The following is a 20203-nucleotide window of genomic DNA, read 5'->3' on the forward strand; positions in this document are numbered from 1 at the left end:
ATTTAATTAAATGTATGTTTCCCAACCGTAACATTAAAACGATAGGACCATGATGTAATTGATGTTTTAAAACATGTTCGGTGATAATGAATATTCATGAGTCAAGCACACGCTTGGTCGGCGGGCTCTGCTCAGCCAAACAGGAAGTGGCGTTGACGTTGCCCGGTACAAACCTACGATTTGAAAATTCACCTAACAACGTGTAGTATAGTAACTGCCGGCTCGTGTGATCGCACAACAACAGTGGCTGTAAGTATCTGAGAATGATGTTTTAGTCCACAGGTCGTATTTTAACTATGTTAAGTCCTAGCTGGCACAATTCAGAATATACCATTATATGCGATGTGCTGACAGTCACCCTCATATCCACATGCTAAGTTGTCTACCATGTATTTGTTTACCCTTTAGCACAGTTAAGCATGAAGCACACAGACGTGAAGCGGCACCGGCAGTCTCTTTATTTAGAAGTTTGCTCCCGGAATGAGGAAGCTCGTCTCCCTCTACACACGTCCACTGTCCTGTTTCTGTTGTCCTACTGCGAGTGCAAGTCTTTCCAAGTCTTCCTGGTGTTGACCGAACCTAACAACTCCCAGCTGCTGAGGGATCAGCTGCCAGAGTTTCTAGATATCTCTGATATTCAGCTGGAGGACCTGCCCCAGCTGGTGAGGGGTTGCAGGCTCCCAGCTATACTGGATCAGACTGGGATGTTCTGCAGGGCTGGACTGGCTGTGGTTCTAAGACACATCATTAATGAGACCACTCAGGCTGACCCCAGCAGGACGGACGCTCTGGCACTGCTGGGCTTCAAGAAGACCTGTCTGAAGGCCTGTGCCGAGGTTAGCCAATAATACAAGTTAATAATCTAATGTGATTTGTGGGGATGTTGTGGTTTGGTCGTAGTCCTATGAAATACACAGTCTTGGTTTGTTTTGGACATCAACTGCATTCATTCGAGTCTAATCTAAGCGATTACAATTTACATGTTCCAGAGCTTCCCAAGGCTCTGTAATTTCCACAAGATGGACAAACAATGTGTCCATACAGTGTTTGCTGGCTGCGTCTGTGACTGTGGCTTTGAACACCATAATATACTGATTTAATTACCCTGCAGTCTTTCACCTCTTCTAAAAAAAGAAGACTTTGAGTGGAACCCATTTTGCTTCAGGTGATGGGGTCATATTAGTTTTGGAGAATTGTTTTTTTTTGGACAGCTGGGAACAAAAACAGGGACAAACAATCCCTCCAGCATATTTGGCTGAACTAGATTATGTAAAAATAAATAACAGAAACATCTCTGACTTGGAGGCTTAGAACTCTTAGCAGTCTAAAGAGACAGCACCTGAATCACTAAATTAATATATGATTCTATTTACTGCCAATTACGAGAGTCATGTCACGTCATGCACATTAACTTCAATTCAAATGTTCATATTGAGGAACATGATTCATCACCATCACTCTCACTTCCAGGAGCTTTCACAAATCACCGTTTGCCCTCAAACGTATTCTGACACAACCTCTTTGCTTGCTATCAGGTGAGCCAGTGGACAAGACAGTGTGAAATTGGCATCCCCTCTGCTGTTGAAGGACACCTCCAAAATCCCACTAATCAGCACCTGCAGCTTCCTCACTCCATCCTGCACTTGGAGAAAAAGCTCGGGGAGCCCGTGAAAGTCCACAATGACGACAAAATACGAAGACAGAAACTTCAGCAACAGAGAGAGAAGAAGAACAGTGAGTCTTCTGAAGGTCAAGCAAATCAGGAAGCTGAAGCCCAACCTGGGCCGTTTCCTGAGGCGAGTGACAGACTTGAGGTCAGCGCTGCTCTGGCCAAGATGTCTGTGGGTGCAGTTCCAGCTTTGTCCACCAGGGAGAAGTCTGAGATCAGGAAAGTGAAGACTACGGACCTGCCTCATCTGGAGCATGTGTTTGCTGAGGGCTTGTACTTCACTCTGACTGATGTGGTCCTGCTGCCATGCATATATCAGTACCTGGTGAGTGCCAAAACCTGCATCCTTTGTTTACATGTGCGTGAGAAGTATGTTAACATAAAGAGTGGCGCACTTGATGTGACCTCATATAGGCCATGCCATTCAGGCTACAAGAAGCCCTACTAAGTGTATTTACTGGCTTCTCCATGGTGACTGTTTTTTTATTGTGATGAACCGTCAAATTATGCATGTCGCATTGTTATTGTTGTAACATTCTTTTCCAGGTGAGCGGGCAGTACACCCATTTCTTTTCAAATCCAGTCAGGCAAAAAGTTGAGTCAAGAAGAATCACTGCATCAGAGGAAGCGCTTTCCCTCTCCAAGGTGGTCTGCAGCCTGGTAACGGGTGATAACAGTTTATGGCACCGCTCAATGAAGCAAGTTCAAATGCATTTCAATTACTTTATATTGGGAGTGAATTTCTCTCTGCCACCGACAAGATGCAGGCTTTTAAGTTGACCTTAAAACTTCAAAGATGTTTTTTTTGGCAAGACTTAAAAAGTTAACTGACATTACTTGAGTATTTATTTGACCAGAAGAGAGTTAGTGGCAGCCTTTAAAGTAACAGCAGTGGAGAGCAGAGTGGTTCACGGCTCTTGAGTTTAATACTGTATTGTTATTGATCAGTATTGCTGCACTGTCATGCAGTAAAGTGGGTCTCAACCTCTCTTTCACCCCTGAACCGTCTCCAACGATTCCTCGACTGTGGGAAAAAACTGAAGTTCTCACAATGAGGCTTTTAGTAGTCAGCTGTGCTCCAGTGGTTTCCAGTTTCACACTCAGCCTAGCGTGTCTCCTCTTAACGGGCTTCACTGTCCGCATGCACATGCCATCAGGACGGATGCTCTCACAGTTGCTGCAGACTGTCCCTTCCCTCCCTCTCTTCCCATAGTGTCCTCTCACCATGTGTCTGCCTTTCCCATCCCCATTGTTTCAACACCATTTCAGTGTTTTTGTGACAGCCTCTCCTGTGTGTCTGTCTGCCACTGTAATGAGCAAATACTCATTCTGCTGGAAACGGCAGAAAAACATCTTGCTTCAGTGGATATGACATGTCTGATGAGTCACTTAATCAATATCTCATTGCTTTTCTTTCCCCTAATTCCTCTTGTTCTGCTGTTGTTCTCAACAGCGTTCCCTCCACACACACACCACGAGTGCTTTAGTCCAGCTTCCCCTCCTGCTGCGGTGGTACAGTCGTGTCCAGGAGGTACCTGGGGTTCTTCGGGCAGCCAAATCCTGCGGGATGACTCTGTCCACCCTGCAAGCTCCCTCGTCCAGGCTGTCAGAAGAGGCTGTCCCAAGCAGCCAAGTAGAGGAGCAGGAAAACCTGGAGACGACCACACAGCTGCCTTTTGTTGGTGGCCCCAGACCCACAATGACTAAACTACAAGTAAATGAATATTGACCTATTTTCCAGCATATTCTCTCTTTCTGTGCTCTCTATATGCATTTGCCTTTAACAGAGCTGTCTCCCACTGTCCCTGTAGAACACTGATTGAGGGTTTGGGGGGTCCAACTAGTTGTTATCTATTATCCCTGTAATTTCGCGCTTCTATTTTCCACCGATTGTGCCTTCAAGAGTGGCGCTTTAAGTTAATGTTTTGGCTTTCTTAATTGTCAAATTCTTTGTCTTTCTGCCAGTGATTTGATTTTATGTGCTTTCAGTGGCAAACTAAAATCTAAATGGACCTTTCACAGGCTTCAAAATGTCCATCTTCATGAATTGGTTTCCTGGCACAAATGTTTAGGTACGACATTCACAATGCATTTCTGAGTCAAGACAAACAAACAAAACACAGACTGTTCTTAACAGCATATTGAGTATTTCACTTCCCCGAGTGTTTTATTGAATACACACTTTGGTAATCCCAGTGGACCCTTTTGCCATTTAATGCAATAGTGCAGACAATGCACATTTAGCTTATCTTCATCCCAGGTGCAATAAAAACAGCGAATCCAATCCAAAACAAAATAAAGTTTAATAGCCAGGGTAAGTAGCCCATAGTAATAGCAGAAATTTTAAGTGTTAAAGAGTGAAGACAGCGCACTCTTAATATACAGCTCCCATAGGAAGCATTGGCAGTGCGCAGATACAAAGCCACACACATTTATCGCTGCCTTTGCTGCACAGCACACCAAATGTTGTCGCTGCAACATTTAGGATGAGATTTTCCAGCAGGAGACGAGCAGGCCCAGCTGTTCAAAGGCAAACTGTCTCCTCAGCCCTGACTAACCACTCACAACTCGGCCCTCCCACTGTTCTCTTGGCCTGGGTGCTCTGCACATTCGGCAAAGATAAATATGTGATTTCCTGCCGGCTAACTGTCCATAAAACCTGGTATTCGGTAATGCAAAGAGAGGAAAGGGACTGAGCAGTAAAACTGGAGAGCGAGTGAGGAAGAGCACCAGTGAGGTTGTGCCATGTGTTATAAATGTACCAGGCTGCCAGATGAAACTTAGGCAGTGCGCGCAAATTAAAATGTTCATGCCAGGCTGTATTCAGACATTAACAGGAAGAGGAATATACACACACATACACACACACACAATGACCACCATTCTTTCATTCCCTAGAGGGATTAGAAAGATGGCTGCATGTCGCCAGCATCTTGTCTGCAGTGCAGCTGTTGTGTTGGCTGGCCGAGGTGTCTGAGTGTATGGTCCTCATGTGTGTGTGTATGTGTGTGTGTGTGTGTCCTGGGGCCAGCACGTTAGAGACAGAGAACTCTGCCATGTAACTGTGTGACATGCGATCCTTCACTGCTGCTAACCAGAGGCACCGGTCTCGTCTCTCCACGCTATCCAGAATAGCTCAGTGGAAGTAGCTCGTAAACTCTGGCTCGTTCTTCACTTCACTGAACACACACCCATGCCCGCCGCCGTTCACACTGTCTGCGCAACAAGCTTTAAAGGCACCATCCATGATCCAAAGGTAAACATATCGTCTACCCCTGAAACCAAAGATTAAACCAGTGGATGAGGTTTCAAAATGCTTATTTCAGTATGACAAGGGTTCTATCTGGCATGTTATCGATATATTTAGTCAGTGAAGGATCTTTTTTTTTCAAAACTTTAAGCATGAGGTAAGGTCATTGGGATTAATTAGTGTCTATGGTTGGTAGCTATATTTGGGAAGCGCCTGTACATTTTTCCTAAAAGCTGCCATATCGCACATTTCATTTTATTACAATTAGTTTGAGAATAATAACGCTCAAAGTCTTTCTTTTCTTTCTCTTTTTCTTCTATATGCTATTCATGCCCTCTTATCACGTGAAAAGCAGATGTGACGTGCTCGGAAAAATGAAGACATTCACTCTGTCTGCCTCAATTTCCTACACTTGCTCTCTGACGTTTGTGGGACGTGTTGCCGTATGTGGTTCACTTCTGAAACATTTGTCCTCCTTTGAGTGGGTAATAAGCCCAGTTTGTGTGTGTGTGTGTGTGTGTGTGTGCGCATGTTTTCCCTTCGGTGTAGTTTCAGATCAATGTTAGCAAAGTAACAAAGAGCTTGTTTCAGGGGTGGTTCTCTTTAAAAATGGCTCCATTACAAACGTTTGGACCACAGAACCTGGAGCCTGGCGAGGAGTTTCTATGGTAACCTGAGTATTTGTGCGTCTCTCTGTGTGTGTGCGTGTTCCTTCTCCTAGGAAAATGGCATCGAGGCAGTCTTCTCCCCTCATCCCTGCCCTGACTGGACCCTCCCCTGGGACAACTTACCAGCAGCTATCAATCCCACTGAAGGTAAAGTCCAATCCCTGCCTCCTCCTCTTTGCATCCTCCACTTTCCTCTTGCCCCCTTTGCCCTTCTGCTCTTCTCTCTGCTCCTTTGCCATCGTTTTTTTTTTAAATTTCCTGTTCAACCTATCTTCCTTCCTTCGTTTTTGCTTATTTTTCATCACTTTATCTCTTTATTCACATCCTCCTGCCCCCCCACCTGTATGCCTTTACCTCCCTCCCTGCGTCTTTCTTTGTTGATATGTTCGACCAAGCGCATGGAATGTGCATAAACATTTTGTGGCCTGGTGAATTTCAGCGGCAACTTGCCACCCTCCCAGAAGAAATATGTGAGCCGCTGACACATAGCAGAGCTTTCATTTCAGCCTCGCTTGGATGAGCTTTCCCATGAGTGCCTCTAATGAAATTTAAAGTGCCTTATCTTGATGTGTTACCCAACTAGTGTACTGTGAAAGCGCGAAAGACTTCTGTGACAAAGACGAGGCACATGAAAAACTGTCTAATGGGGAATCTGGGTGCACGCGTCTAAGTGGAAACTGATTGCAGGGAGAGTCTAATAGGCAGTGGAAGGGGCTGTTGATTGCTGCCTCAGGTGCTGCCGGTGGATGAGAAATGTGTTTGTCTGTCTCCGTGGCCTTCTTCGACTTGTGCGTCTTATTAGTAAGATGGCAGCGTTACTGTATGGCTGTGCGTTCATGCATTGGAGCAGCTGTTACACGTCTTTGTTGTTGGGAGGCAAGACATTGAGGCAGACACATAATATGAATATATAATTTTATACGACTCTCTGTAATGTGCAATTCTGACTGCATATTGTTATTTTGTAGCGTTGAACTTGATAACGAACCGGTTATCCAGCCAAACTAGCGTGTTTGCTGCTGCCGAGCTACTCTGTGTCACTACAGCTTTGTCACTACAAACTAGCATTGCCTTCAATATGTCAGATTTGCAAACTGGAAATATCCTAAAAGACGTCCCATTCACTTTTAATGGAATATAAGCAATTAAAGTGTTATTGTTAATAGACTCTAACAATGTAGGTAGTTAATAGGTGATTAGGTGTTATGTAGCTTAGCGTAGTTGCTACGCTAGTGCACAGTAATGGCAATGAGTCTCTTTTTTTTCAGCCAGAAGCTTGTATTTTGTAATTAAACATTAAAATGAATGTAATGTGTATAATTAGTTACATTGCTTTGGTAATTAGATGTTGATAGGCGGCATAATGTATCAGTGGGTGATGAAGGCCTTTATTCTAAGCTAATCCCCATGGTCCTTTCGGTTGTAGTTTGTAAAGTGATTTCTTCTTGCACTTTAATGGAAAATTGTGACAGGCTTCAGAAGTTAATTCCCCCACTAATTTCACGCACAACCAGAGTGATATTCCTTTATTTAGATGTACACGATTCTATAAATTCAGCTTCCTCCCTGCTCACAGGCGTTCACGCAACTTTACTACCAGTTGCTTTGCATGTTGTCAATTATACTCGAACCTACCGATAATTGTTTGTTTGTTTCTATAGTTTACAGCATTTATTGCTAAAGAAACCCCCACGGACATCCAGAAGCGCTGTTGTTGACGCTGCGTCTGTAAAGTTGTGCGGATCGCAGAGAGGGCCGAGATCCGAAGCTGTCCCACTTTTCCCCAAAACACTTTGCATGATAAACGGCGCTGTTGATATCTGCTTTGGCGGTGTTATGTCGGTAGGTAGGTAGCCTCCGCGTTTCGTCTATTGTGGTAATTAAAGTGGAGCAGACATGAGAAGCAGCCCATTTGTCCTGGACTCCAGCGTGTGGTCTCCCCAATCCATTGCACTTACAGTACACACAAATGACTGCACATACGCCTACGCCGGCACGGAAAATTGCTGCACTTTCCCCCTTATGCAGCCGTATATTTTCCCACACCGGCAGATCACATAAACCTCTCTGAAGGATGTTTCATATGTATATGTATATGCAATATGCAATATGGCACGGGTCATCCTGTTATCTGTCACACAAGGACATATACAGTACACACACTCGTGCAAATTGAAAAATCCCTTTTTCGTTTCCACGTTAGGGTTCATGTCCGCCCAACAATTTTGCATCCACTGGTAACAAATCCTACACGACTCTGAGGTATGCACAATGTACAGAGGAAACAAAGGGACCTCTGTACACGCTTGCTGTTTATGTTTTCGCTCCGTATCTGTAAACGGCTACCCTGCTAAAATGTGAATACTGGGGCCATTGTGCGCCACGGCTAACTTCATGTCTCCAACGCTTCACCTAAGCAGCAGAGGGGGGGGAGGTGGCGCGTAAAAGGGCAAGGGGGGGAGTGGCATGACAGAGGGTGTGACAGCGATGAGATGAGGGTTATCGGGAGAAAACAAGTGGAGGGCAGGGAGGGGTAGAGTAGATAAAGAAGCATAACAAGAGGGGGAGGCTGGTGAGGAAACCACATAGTTGTCATGCTTGAGACGTGTTGCTGTTACGTCCTCCAGGGTTGTTTTGGTACAAGGAGAGCAGATGAGTTCTCACGTCTTGTCTTAGGTTACGGGAGTATGACAGAAGGTTGACCTGCTCAGGTGAAAACTGTCTCCATTCGTCTTTGTCTCCGTGTCACTAGTGCAAGCGCTGATAAGATTAAGATTTCACAAAATCCCCACCCTAATCCAAGTCGTTTCTTGAAAAAAAAGTTTTTGGTAGAAATGGAAAGAAGCTTAGTCCTTTTATCACCTCTGTCTGTCATTTTTGACAATAAATTGTATACTTCAACTGTAAGCTATCCCAGATATTAGTTCACTCTCAAATATAAAAGTTGGCTCGTCTTTGCACAAGCTCTGGAGGCTAACAGAGAGCCTCAGAGCCTCAAACCTTCCCACAGCTCCAAAATGCTGGGGGATACAGTCACTTGATTACTCAGAGCAACAATGGCGACAGATGCTGTAAATGTAATTTAGAATGTGGGATATGCTGCAAACAGTCAGTGCATGCAGCATTTGTTCAGTAAATAGTTTCAGCGTGAAAGCAAACTACCCAATAACCGTGTCTTCATGTGTTTAAATAGACAACAGACACGTAGGCAGTGTAAATAACACAGGTCTGTTGTTGATTCTGATGAAATTGAAAATATAGATTTTTCTCATCTTTGTCTCAGTAGGACGCAAACGAGCGTATTTACTGAAATGACGGAGCTTTCCCTTTTTAAAAAAAGTGCACTCGCAATCAAATGGGCCCTGGCAAGTGTAATGAGTTTGCAATGTAACATAAAATAGCAGACACGCAGCGTCTTCACAGTGTGTGCAGGCTGTGTGTGAGCGAGGCTTCTGGTCCACACTTCCCACACCCTCTCAGACATCCTCCCTCATCCACATCCTCCTTTGGCTCATATCCCAGTATGTCTGCGGGACCGAGCAGCAGCCTGGGCCCACGCTTTCCGATGCTCTCTGCTCGTTTCTCACCCGGTGCACAGGTCTAATGAGTGGTTAAACATCTGTCGTGTTTCACTGAGCAGATAGCCGTGCTGCTCGTGAGGGTTTCGGGACTGAGTGGACCCTGCCTGTGAGATGCATCAAAGTTGTTTAATAGGAGCGGGTGAATTATGGTGTAGGTGGATATGTCCTTCGTCTTTGTGTCGGAAGTGGGTGTAAAAATCCCCTCAAGTATAGTTTTTCCACTGCTATCGAACTTGGAAGACTATCAAAGCTGAGTGTCATTTATGTACTGTATGAGTATTATGTATTTATACTTGCATAGATTTGAAAAAACTCCTAGGACAGATATTGACTTTGCCCTGAGAGTAAAGTTCAGTTTCTTTCTGCTTTCTCATTCTTTAAAATATGCTACATGGCTACGGGTGTTTTTATTTTCTCCTGTTAGTTATCACTTATAATAAAGTATTTTTGGACATCATTAGAAATAACAACTCTGTATTATTCCCCTTAGTGGTGTATGTAGAGTATTTTATAGTGTCATCATATGACAAAGACCGTTTTAGGAGCAACAATGAGCTGTACTCATTTCCAAACCATGTTGAATTTCCATTCATAGGCTTGATGCAAAGAAAACAACTAAAACTTCTTCTCTAAATCAAGATTAGCTTCATTGGAGATGCAGTAAAATACAGTCCCTAAAATAAATTTCGGCTCTTATTCATACTGACATGAAAGCCTTTCTAAAATGAAGCAGTGATAATATAATATGCCTGCAGTGTTCCTTACTGGATTTTAATGCGACCCAGTGCATGAAATCCATTACAGCTTGGGTAGAAACTGGGTTTGTTTAATACATTTTGTGGGAAAACTCCTGCCTCGCTAAACTCTGAGCACGAACTAGACTCCCCTGATTTGCCTGTGCACTTCACTTCAGCCTCCATCTGAGCCGGAGAGCCCGTGTGCATTGCTGTTTCTCCTTGTCTGTTGTCAGGTTGAATCGGGCTGTGCTGAGAGATGCACAGTGGGCTCAGCCACTGATCTGTTTAGCTGTTGGCCTGCATATGAACACCGCAGCTTAGTCTGCAGATAATTGCTGTCAGTCTCGCTGCGCTTTTCCTGCAGCGGCGTGAGTTTCTGTGGGTTCGTGAGTGCAGATAAATGACGAGGGTAAAGGTCAAAGTTGAGGCATTTGTGCAAGATAATTGAGGAGGTAAAGTGTCTCTGCCTGTCAGATACTCGTACTTGCCGTTATCTGACTCGTGTTAGCAGACAAATACCCTTGGTGGCCCCACCGAAAGGTTGCGGAGTGATTTTTACCCATCGGTGTTGTGCTTCTACGGCAAATTCTATTTAATATGATGTAAACCTAAATGCCAAACTGGAGGATTTGAAGGCTGTTCTAGGCAGAAAAAACAGTCAGTCTTTCTAAGTCTTTGTATATTAAATGAAGATATGAACCTTAAAATTATCAATGTTGTCTTTCTTTCTCTGATGTGTGTCGTTTTATCTCAACATTTCCAATTAGGACTACATGACGCCATTCTCTCTCCTTTCTGAACCACAACAAATTCAGTAGGTGTCTCAGCGTTTCCCTCCTCTGCTTTCAAGACTTCAGGACATTCAGTCTGACAGTTTATTAGTAATGAAAAATTGACTGACTAAAGCTGACTAAATGGTTGGATATGTTTTTCCGTATTTATGGAGATATCTGAAGAGTGCAACTTGTTTTTGTGTGGAACACCTGAACAGATGCGCAATTACCTTAAATATGTGCATATGGCGGCTCTATTCCTGTGTTTCTCTTATCATGCATATAAATATCATCCTCCACTCACGCAGTTAAGAGCTCCTCATGCCTTGGAGTCGCTCCTATTTCCCAAGATTAAAAAATAATTTGCTCATTTTACCATATTTTATCTCTTTTAGCCCAATTGCTTATCATTAATGAAATATACCAACACGCTGAGTGAGTGCAGAGCGTTTGAACCGAATTTACAGCTTTTATTCACTCCAGACTTGCAGAGAAACATTACATATTTAGATATTCCCACTGGCCAAAGAGGGAAATTGCCAGACATACCAGCTTTCGACCTTTGACATCCAGTGCGTGTCAGACAGCAGATCTCTGCAGCAGTCGTGGCTTGCAGCTCTCAAGGAAGACGGCGCTTATTTATGACCTTTGAAAGCCGAGAGGTCTGTGCATGTGTAATTAAAAGTAAGGTGCCCGTTATTAAAAGTAAATATCACATTTGTCTGGAGGTAACTATAAATGTGTAGCTGGGATCTAAAACGATGTTATTGGGTGTTGGCTGGGTTATCTCCTTATACTGTGTTCTGGCATTTGGTTTAGGCTCTCGGGCTTAGAGGTCCACACACACTCCTCTCCATTCTCAATTAATTGAACTAATTGGAGCCTTTAAATTGCAGATTTAAAGATGCGGCGGAATCGTGAGACGTAGCACAACAGGCAACCTGCTTTGTTACTCCCAATTAGAGGGATAATTGGCACTTTATTTCCACAATTGGAGTTCAAACACATCCAGACTCCCAGGAGGGCGGAACCGCAGTTTGACTATTTACGGGGATGTTTCAGCCGTGCCCATTTAAATGCGGAGCCATTTGCTGCCTCCATGACGAGCGTCTCGCAAATGTCAAACCATGAATATTCATTTGTCTCCTTTGTGAGGTTTTGCTCAATAATCTCTCGTGAGGCACTGCAGTGAGGGTAATGGGGGGGGGGGGGGGGGGGGGGGTACAAGTTGCCCAGCCCTCATCCTGCTTTCATTGGGTTTTGGATTACATCGTTGTTTCTCACGCACTTTCGTTTTTTTTCGTCCTAACTAATTGTCGATTAGTGTTTCGAGCCACAAGCGGAATGTAAAACCAAGTCTTCTATTATGCTGGGAGGTTTTTTATTTTTTTTTGCCATCGGGACACATTTTTCCCACAGATAGCTTAAGTGCCTTGCTTGTATATATCTTGAGTGTGGAGATGACACCTGAAGGCTAAAAGCGGGGGGAAAAACACTGCAGCTTTGATATCTGGGCTTTCACTGTAAATCACAGCAGCAGATTCAACACGTCCGAAAGGGCAGAGAGCAGCAGCCATGTTCCCTCATTCATAAACCTCAGATGAAAAAGGCATTTTGACTCATTTGCACGTCGGTAAGCTTCATCTTCACACACACATTAACACCAATCATTCAGAAATCGGGTTTTAAATCTATTCATCCCACAAGTTTGATTTATTAACGTCACGCACAGTATATGCTCAACCGTAAGTTCAATTGAATAGCAAGTGTGGATTTATTTTTGCGCATCAGGTGAGGATACTGCTGCACTATGTTACGCAGCAGAAGCTTTATGAGTGAGCCTCGGTTACCGCGGCGCTGTGTAGCTGCATTTTGGACTAAACTGCACGGGGATGTCATGCATAATATGCTCCACAAAGGTCTTAAACTAACCTAGTCATCCAAATTATCTACCAGTGTGTTCTTGCTCTGACAAGATGCACTGGTTGATTTTTTTGGAACAGTTTCATGTGTCAGTGTAACACTTTACAGAACATTCATTCTTTTGTCCTTGTCTTTTTCCTCCACTGTTATTTGTGCACTTGTTGTTTCTCTCTCTTCCCTCTTTGCCTTGCCTGCTTTCAACTGAGACGCACAGACACACACACAACCACACACACACACACACAGACACACACACACACACACACACACACACACCTGCATCTCTCATTCTTTTTCCAACCCTTTCACGTCCTCACTTTTCTCCAACACAAGGTGATGCGTTCTCACTCACCGTTTGACACGTTAAAGAACGAGGAATACGACGCCAGCAACACTTGTCACAATATGAGCAACTTTATTTTGACAAACCAGAGTGTTAGGTGAAAGTTTGGGCTTCATATATGCTCCTACTGTATTTATTCGTCACAGCCATGAACAATTTGTTCTCACCGGAATTCTTTGCTTTGTCAGCATAGGTGGTAGGCTTATTATGGGGAAACGTTTGGTATTAATGCTGTGATAAATGATGTGTGAGCCTTTTGTTTCAGCGTTCACGCTCACAAAGGGACAGACCCCCTCCAGTGCGCAGCTCTATTATGGCTCAGAAAGATGCTGTTTGTTGTTTTTGGCATGTGCGTCTCATTCATCAAACTTCTATATGTTTTTGCATCCCTCACATGTTACACACCCTCATGGTGTTACAGAGCGATAGGGGTGAGTTGTCCTCTCTGTGTGTGTGTATGTGTGTGTGTGTGTGTAAGAGTGTGTTTTGTCTGCGTGTTTTGTCTGCTGCTGAATGGAATCGAGTGCTTTGACCAACAAAGAGGCACCTCTCAAAACTCTCCAGAGCTTCCTCAGCTCTGCTCTATCACATTCTCATATCCGAATGACTTCCTGAGAGACGCACAGCTGTAAATGTTGGCAGTTAAAGCATCCGCAGTGACACACACTCGTATCTCTCCGTCCAAATTCCACATCAAATCTGTTTGCGCGGAGTTTGTGGAGTTTGGCAGCAGCACGAGGTGGCCTTTTAGAAATGAGGAGGAACAATAACTCGATGAAGGGCTTTTTATTTATTTTTTTGAATGCAGGTGGCTCGCTAAGACAAGAACAATGATTCATCGAAATCCTGCTCTAATTATCCAAAAGGGCACATATTGTATCGTGTCTATGGCCAATCCGCAATCCCTTGATTCGTGTCCCACTTTCCTAAATGGGAATATCTGTGCGTCGCAGATATAATATGGAAACGCTTCAATATAGCGCCGCCGTCACGGAAAGGTGTGTCGCAGATAACACTAATCATCTGTCAGACTGTGATTTTCAAACATTGGGCCGCCGTGCTACTCACACAGAGCTGAAAGAAGAATCCCTTTATTTTGCCGAACAGCGGGAGGCCCCAGCATCCTCAACCGTAAATGTTTCTGTTCTGTAAGAGAAGCAGCAGGAGGAGGAGTGGGGACTTTAGCTGGCTGCAGTCCAGTCAGCCTTTACTTATCCTTGAGTTAGCAGTGTGAGGTGAAGGCCAAATACAACACTGAAAGCCGGGCTGAAAGCTTCACAGAGGTGGCCGAACCGCAGATGCCAGGTTGTGCCGCTTTATACTCCGACAGCTCCGGCTGCGGAATTATACGGAATACTGTGCAGACTTATCTTCAGTCGAATTTTAATTCAGGCGTACCCTGAAGAAAGAATTGTCAGCAGCTTCCCATTGGATTTTCTTGTATTTGAGTGAAGTTTCTGGTATTTTGTAGGCAGATTCTTCTTCGTTGTTGCTTGTGATGCTTGTGATTTCACCTTATTGATTCATCGCTGACCTACTCCCGCAAATGTCTCCGTGATCACATCTGCAAGTTTCCTTTTAATCTTTGCAATCTGCTGCAAGGTCTTGTCCTAAATCCACCAGGAAGCCCATTTTCTGTATTTATTTATTGAAAATCAAGTTACAGCCAAGATTGTCATCAAACTGCCCCTCTGCCTAACAAATCAAAACTTTATATGCACTCAGTTTGTTTATTAAGGTGCCTTATTACATGAAATTGACACTGACGAGTACGCAGCCACAGCTTTTTGATTATCTAGTGTTTGCATTTGACAAACAGATATTTCTTAATTTCTCCAAACAGAGTCCTTGTCTCTGAACAGACGGTAGCAAATGTCGCCTGAGAGAAGCGCTCGGAGTGTTACGATCGGATTAGAGCTCATTTGTGTTTTCCATTAATATCTAAACATTCATTTGCGAGGTTGTTTGTTGCCGGGGAAGAAGATCTGTGCTGATGCCTCACCGCTGTGCGCAGCTCGTTATGTCTCAGCTTCAAAGTAATTCTGTCAGGCCCCACACACTGAGCAGAGTCTTAGTTGCTCCTTGTAGACCACAGTTACTGATTTGTCAGCATGTGGGCAAACTCAGGTCACTTGTTCATTATCAGCACAGTTCAGTTCATTTCAACCCTCACAGAAGAGCCCCAATTTGATCTGCCCTCAGCAAAAACTCTCAGTAATGGGACAGACTGATTCCACTCTCTTTCAATTTGAAATGAACGAAGCGTCGATTTTAGTTCTTGACAAGCTGGAAGAAAGTTTTGCACAAAGGGAGAGATTTTCCTTTTAACTGTGACCTCGACACAGTTCAATAGTAATTCTTTCCAGCAGATTGCAAAAACATTTTGGAAGTGTTTTTTTTTTTCAATGGAGCTATTAATCGTTCTTTCATGTCAGACAAGTTTCATTGTCATGCAAGTCCATGGCCATGGCAAAGCGTGTGTGTCCCAAAATACATGTTGTATAAGTGTGTCAGTGTTGGGCATTCTCCTTCCTGTGTGTTGCGATAAAGATCAATAACATTTTCAATAAGATGTGTGTTGGTTATTGCCCATCTTTCCTCTCTGGTATAATTTGCTGTAGAGTGTGTCACAGGTGTGGAGGCAGTAGCTCAGTGGGTAGAGCTTCTGCTTGAGAACCGGAGGGTTGCCGGCTCGAGTCCCTGCCGAGGTAGCCCTGAGCAAGGCACCAAACACTCAATTGCTCCCCCCTCTGCGAAGGGTGGTATGTAATGTAAGTCACTTTGGATAAAAGCGTCTGCCTAATGATCGTAATGTAATGTAATGTCACTTTGCTGATATGGTGAGGGTTTGTCTGCTGCATGATTCAGGAATTGATGGGGCACTAATGGCTCCCATCTTTGCTACGAGCAATGACAGTTCATTTGACCAGCTGAATGTCAAAATACTGGGTGGATGCACAAAACCATGAACAGTATTGGCTGTCTGAGGATTCCTGGTGGATTCCTGGTGGTTTCAAGAGTAATAGATGATAAGATGTCTTTGCACAAGCAAAACTAACATCCCACTTTGGTGAGTTTGTCCATTTAAAAACAACACAGTGCTGACAAATTAGCTATGTGTTGTGACCTGCAGGAGGGACCATGCTTCTTCATTATAGCCCTCTCGCCTCAAGCTACCTCTATGTCTAGCTGTGTTTTGACAGACATTCCAAAGCTGCTAAAGGATGGACAGAGGGTTTTTTTTCTCCGCTCTTGTTTGTTTTTCTTACTTATTATTTTCTTGTCATTACAGTCTTAGGTAAACACACTTGAACGATTCAGCGACTGCGGCTAGGGAGCAAATATTATTCTGACAATTTGTGATTATTGTGAATATGAAACCCCCACATCAATCCACCTGAACATGCTTGTATTTGGTATTGTGTGTGTGTGTGTGTGTGTGTGTGTGTGTGTGTGTGTGTGTGTGTGTGTGTCCTGACAACAATATATAACCACTGCATAATAATCTAGAAATTCAATTGATATACGGTAACTAATATTTGTGTGCAGCGGATAAATTCATGTCAGAAAAGTCGGACGGAATTTTACGTAGTGTACATTTTGCATCAACATCCATGATTACACACAACCCAACGGAAACAAGTAAGAACAGTATAGAACGATTTCTACCAAGTCGACAATTCTCCATATACCATCACACAGTATATACCAAGCCAAGTATCTAATCTCAAGCTGTGCAGATTGCCCCTGCATATTGCGATGTAGGAATATTTGTGACGCTGGCGGTGACTCAGTTTCCTCTCTTGTGGTCGATTACTGTCAACACGCTGCACGGATATGCCAAAATTCAGTTCTTCGTTTGCTCCATAGATTTCCCTAATGAAGAACATATGGCTTAACGCAAACGTTCCCTGCACTGCCGCATGCGTCTTCCAAGTGCCAACAAGCCATTTCAAATTCCGGGGGAAGATATTCTAAGTCGCCTGCCAATGTGAAAGTAAATCACTGCCAGCCAGATACTGCGACCAGTCACGAAAACAGGGACAACTGCCAATGTCCTGACACATAAAATGATGTTGAAGGTGCCTTTAACTCAAACTGCACATCAATTATCCCTTATATTCCTCATTATTACCCCTTGTTGCAGAACTTTGCTCTGAAAAACAGTGTAGACAGGGTTTCAACTTTTTCTTGAAATTTAAAAGAAAACTTTTGAGGTGTATGTTTTTTTTAAATCTAAACCAAGGCCGTATTGCAGGTTGCACCTTGTTTTTTTTAGCCTCTAGCTCGCCCTACACACACATTTGCCAGAATCTTGGTAATCCAGCTTATTTTTGTTGCTTAGCTCTCAGGCAGCTTGTTAAGTAGGCACTGAGGAGCAGCTCTATAAGAGCCTCGCTCCCTTATCATTTGTCAGTTAACTTGTGCATTACCCTTGCATGCAACGGGAGTGTGTACTCTTTCTGTCACAGTAAGGAAACATATTGTGCACAGAGACCTGTTGTTAGGAGTGTGTGAAGTAAATATTGTTTAGCACGGTTTCCCACTGTGTCTCTGCAGCGGTGAGGTGTTAACAGGTGATGTTTTCAAGGTACTGTATGTTTAACGTGTCATTTAGCACTCCCCTCCTCTCCCTAGCACCAGAAAGCCCTCAAAACACTCTGTTGTCATGGGCTGCAGCCAGTGTACAAAACACATCTACAGCGTCGTTCAGAATGATCAAGACAGACACTTGTCCTTTTCAAGTTTAGACCTCGGTGTGATTATTTTCAATTTTAGCAGGGTTAAGGATTTCAAACATTTGGGCCCAACATGATCCTGAGGTAACGCATATTTCTACATAATTGCTGCCACTATCTGATCCAGGCAGGATTCTGCTTAAGGTGGTCACGGCGATGGAAAGCCTGAGCCGAGGCTGCAGTAAATCAGAGGACTGCATACAGGAAAAATGAATTATTGAGTTTGAACATTTTGCACATGTAGCAATACTGCTCACTCTGCCCTGATTTCACAAGGGGCTTCAGTCACACTTTAACAAATACATGTATGTGGGTGATACAATAGCTGGGACTGGAAAGGAGAGGGAAGGAGTTACTAGAAAATGAGTTGCCTGTTCTGGGGAAAATTTAATCAGGGACTTCTGAATATTACATCTGATATGATAATACTGTTTGAACTGTGTCTTCCCTGGTTGGTGGTTTGACAATGAAATTGAAAGTGTGAACGAATTACATCCGCCCATTTTCTGTCTCTATTTATGTCTCCTCACATCCCTCATGTTAACTTCTACATAATCTTTTGGATTATGTTCATGTTGCTTTTCAACTGTTGGCTTGAAACTTTATTATTGTTTTACTGCTGATGCATTGTTTATTTGTTTGGATAGGAAGGTTTAACATTGAATTTAAGAAGAATACTCGCAATTGTAATTAGCAAATTAGCTTGGTAAAATTGAGGGTAATGATAAAAAATGTAAAAATGTGTCTTTGGCCTCAACTTACTGAGCAGAGTATCCTTGTATCTGCTGATAATAGTAATGTGTTAATGTGGATCTAACCTCCCCCTCCTAAATATGACAAAAATCAGAGCGTGCACACATTTATCCACCAAACCCACAGCTGGGTATTGTTAATAACCACTGCGTCCTTTGGGATGTGCATATAGGCAGTAAAGAGTACATGGCTGTCACTCGCTCAGGCTGCGTCTGGAATTCAAATTGGCTGGAAAAAACACCAACCACGATAAACGATCTAATCTATCTATCTATAGATCTAATCTATAGAAATTCTACTTAGTCCACTAACCTCACTATTTCTTCACCTGTTTTACGTTGCAAACTACTTTTGATAAACATCACCACTTCCACGCTGCTTAGATTTTAAGTATTGGTAGACTTTATGCTAAATATAAGAGTAAATGGTCGTGTCTCAAACCAAACATAAAAGAGTGATCCAAAAGTGTGATTTAAAATGTTTATGTTAAATGATAAATCATCCCTCCCAATGTTTGGTGTTTGAACCAGCATGTTTTCTGGACAAAAGGTAGCTGGTGGATCCTGAAGAGCCCAAACAGAGCCGCAGCAGTGTGTTTACATTCTAATGCGTCTGATGGACTGCCTTGATAGTGCTGCAGTACTGCCATGGGGGGGGGGTGAAGGAATAGATCAGGGCTCACTGCCAGAAGCAACAGTGATAGGGACCTTTTAGTAGTGTAGGCCCCATGGGCTAATAGATCCTCTGTCTCCCCAGATGAAGCATGTTTTCTTCTCACTGAGCATTGGGAAATGTCAAGACAGAGTCAACCTTCGGGGGGAGGGGGTGAGATCGTGTTTTCCTGACACCAAAACTCAGTCTAACCCAAATCTGTCATCTTGGGCTTGGTGCCAGTAGTTATCCCTGGGACTGGTGCCCGTGTTCCTTTTCGTAAACACCAACAACATCAGTGTATTCTGCGTTCAGCTCACGACAGCCTGCCAGTCAATCCGATGAAACCACCTGAGCTCCATCATCTCCAACTAAAGGCACAAGTAAGCAGAATAAAGTGAGGAAGCACAGGCTGCAACAAGGAAGTAATTAGACAACCGCAAAGACAATCATCATGATGTCTCTTTAGGATATTCAGTGAATGACACGGTCTGCTGTTATGTTTCCATACCTTTGGCCTCATTTAGATGCAGTTTAATTTAATGTCATGGAGGCATGTCATTGCTTAATGCACAGTCATTAACCTATTTGAACTTTTGCATTATATTCTCAGGCAATCATGTTGTGTATTGAGGAGGGAGACAGACCATCCTTCAGTCAAAGCACTTTGGCTCAAGCATACACGCTGGTGAAAAGTAACAGCTCAGTTGTGCCATATTAAAAACCAGGATTATTTGCTGGAATTTGACAATTTTTTCAGTTTGTTGAGCGAATAGGCAGTTGGGCTTTCTAGTCGAGACGGAATTTAAAACCATTTCCCATCCTCGAACTCTCTCTCCTCTTGACAGGATCCCTGCAAGATGTAACACACTTTGGAATGCGACATTGCGAGGCGTTAACCCATGGTTTGGTTATTTGAAAGATGTGAAGATGGTACCAGACATAGAGCAGTACCAGACTGAGCCAAACCCAATTTCAAGAGTCTGAAATGCAATGTTGGGCAATAAATTTACTTGCTACTTCAGTCATCTGTGTTAGAGCAGATCAAGCCTTGTTTTTTATGTTAGCCCAAGTGACAGAACAACGTGTAAATGAAATGTTAACAATTTTAATAGC

The 20203-nt window shown here is 43.4% G+C and overlaps 1 protein-coding gene across 1 annotated transcript in view; it reads left to right on the plus strand.

The window, feature by feature from the left end:
- The first annotated feature begins 138 nt into the window (after positions 1 to 138).
- The window catches only part of gstcd (glutathione S-transferase, C-terminal domain containing), a 38110-nt gene continuing 18045 nt past the window's right edge, over positions 139 to 20203 (plus strand). Inside the window, exons 1-5 of the mRNA XM_076147988.1 lie at positions 139 to 249; positions 409 to 836; positions 1536 to 1994; positions 3123 to 3383; positions 5641 to 5734. Coding sequence (XP_076004103.1) covers positions 420 to 836; positions 1536 to 1994; positions 3123 to 3383; positions 5641 to 5734 — 1231 coding nt within the window. The 5' untranslated portion in view covers positions 139 to 249; positions 409 to 419. The remainder of the gene's footprint in view (positions 250 to 408; positions 837 to 1535; positions 1995 to 3122; positions 3384 to 5640; positions 5735 to 20203) is intronic.

Source organism: Genypterus blacodes, unplaced genomic scaffold, assembly GCF_046128005.1.
Source record: "Genypterus blacodes isolate CSIRO-AG114 ecotype Tasmania unplaced genomic scaffold, CSIRO-AGI_Gbla_v1 ptg000039l_1, whole genome shotgun sequence".
In the NCBI taxonomy this organism is placed as follows: Eukaryota; Metazoa; Chordata; class Actinopteri; order Ophidiiformes; family Ophidiidae; genus Genypterus; species Genypterus blacodes.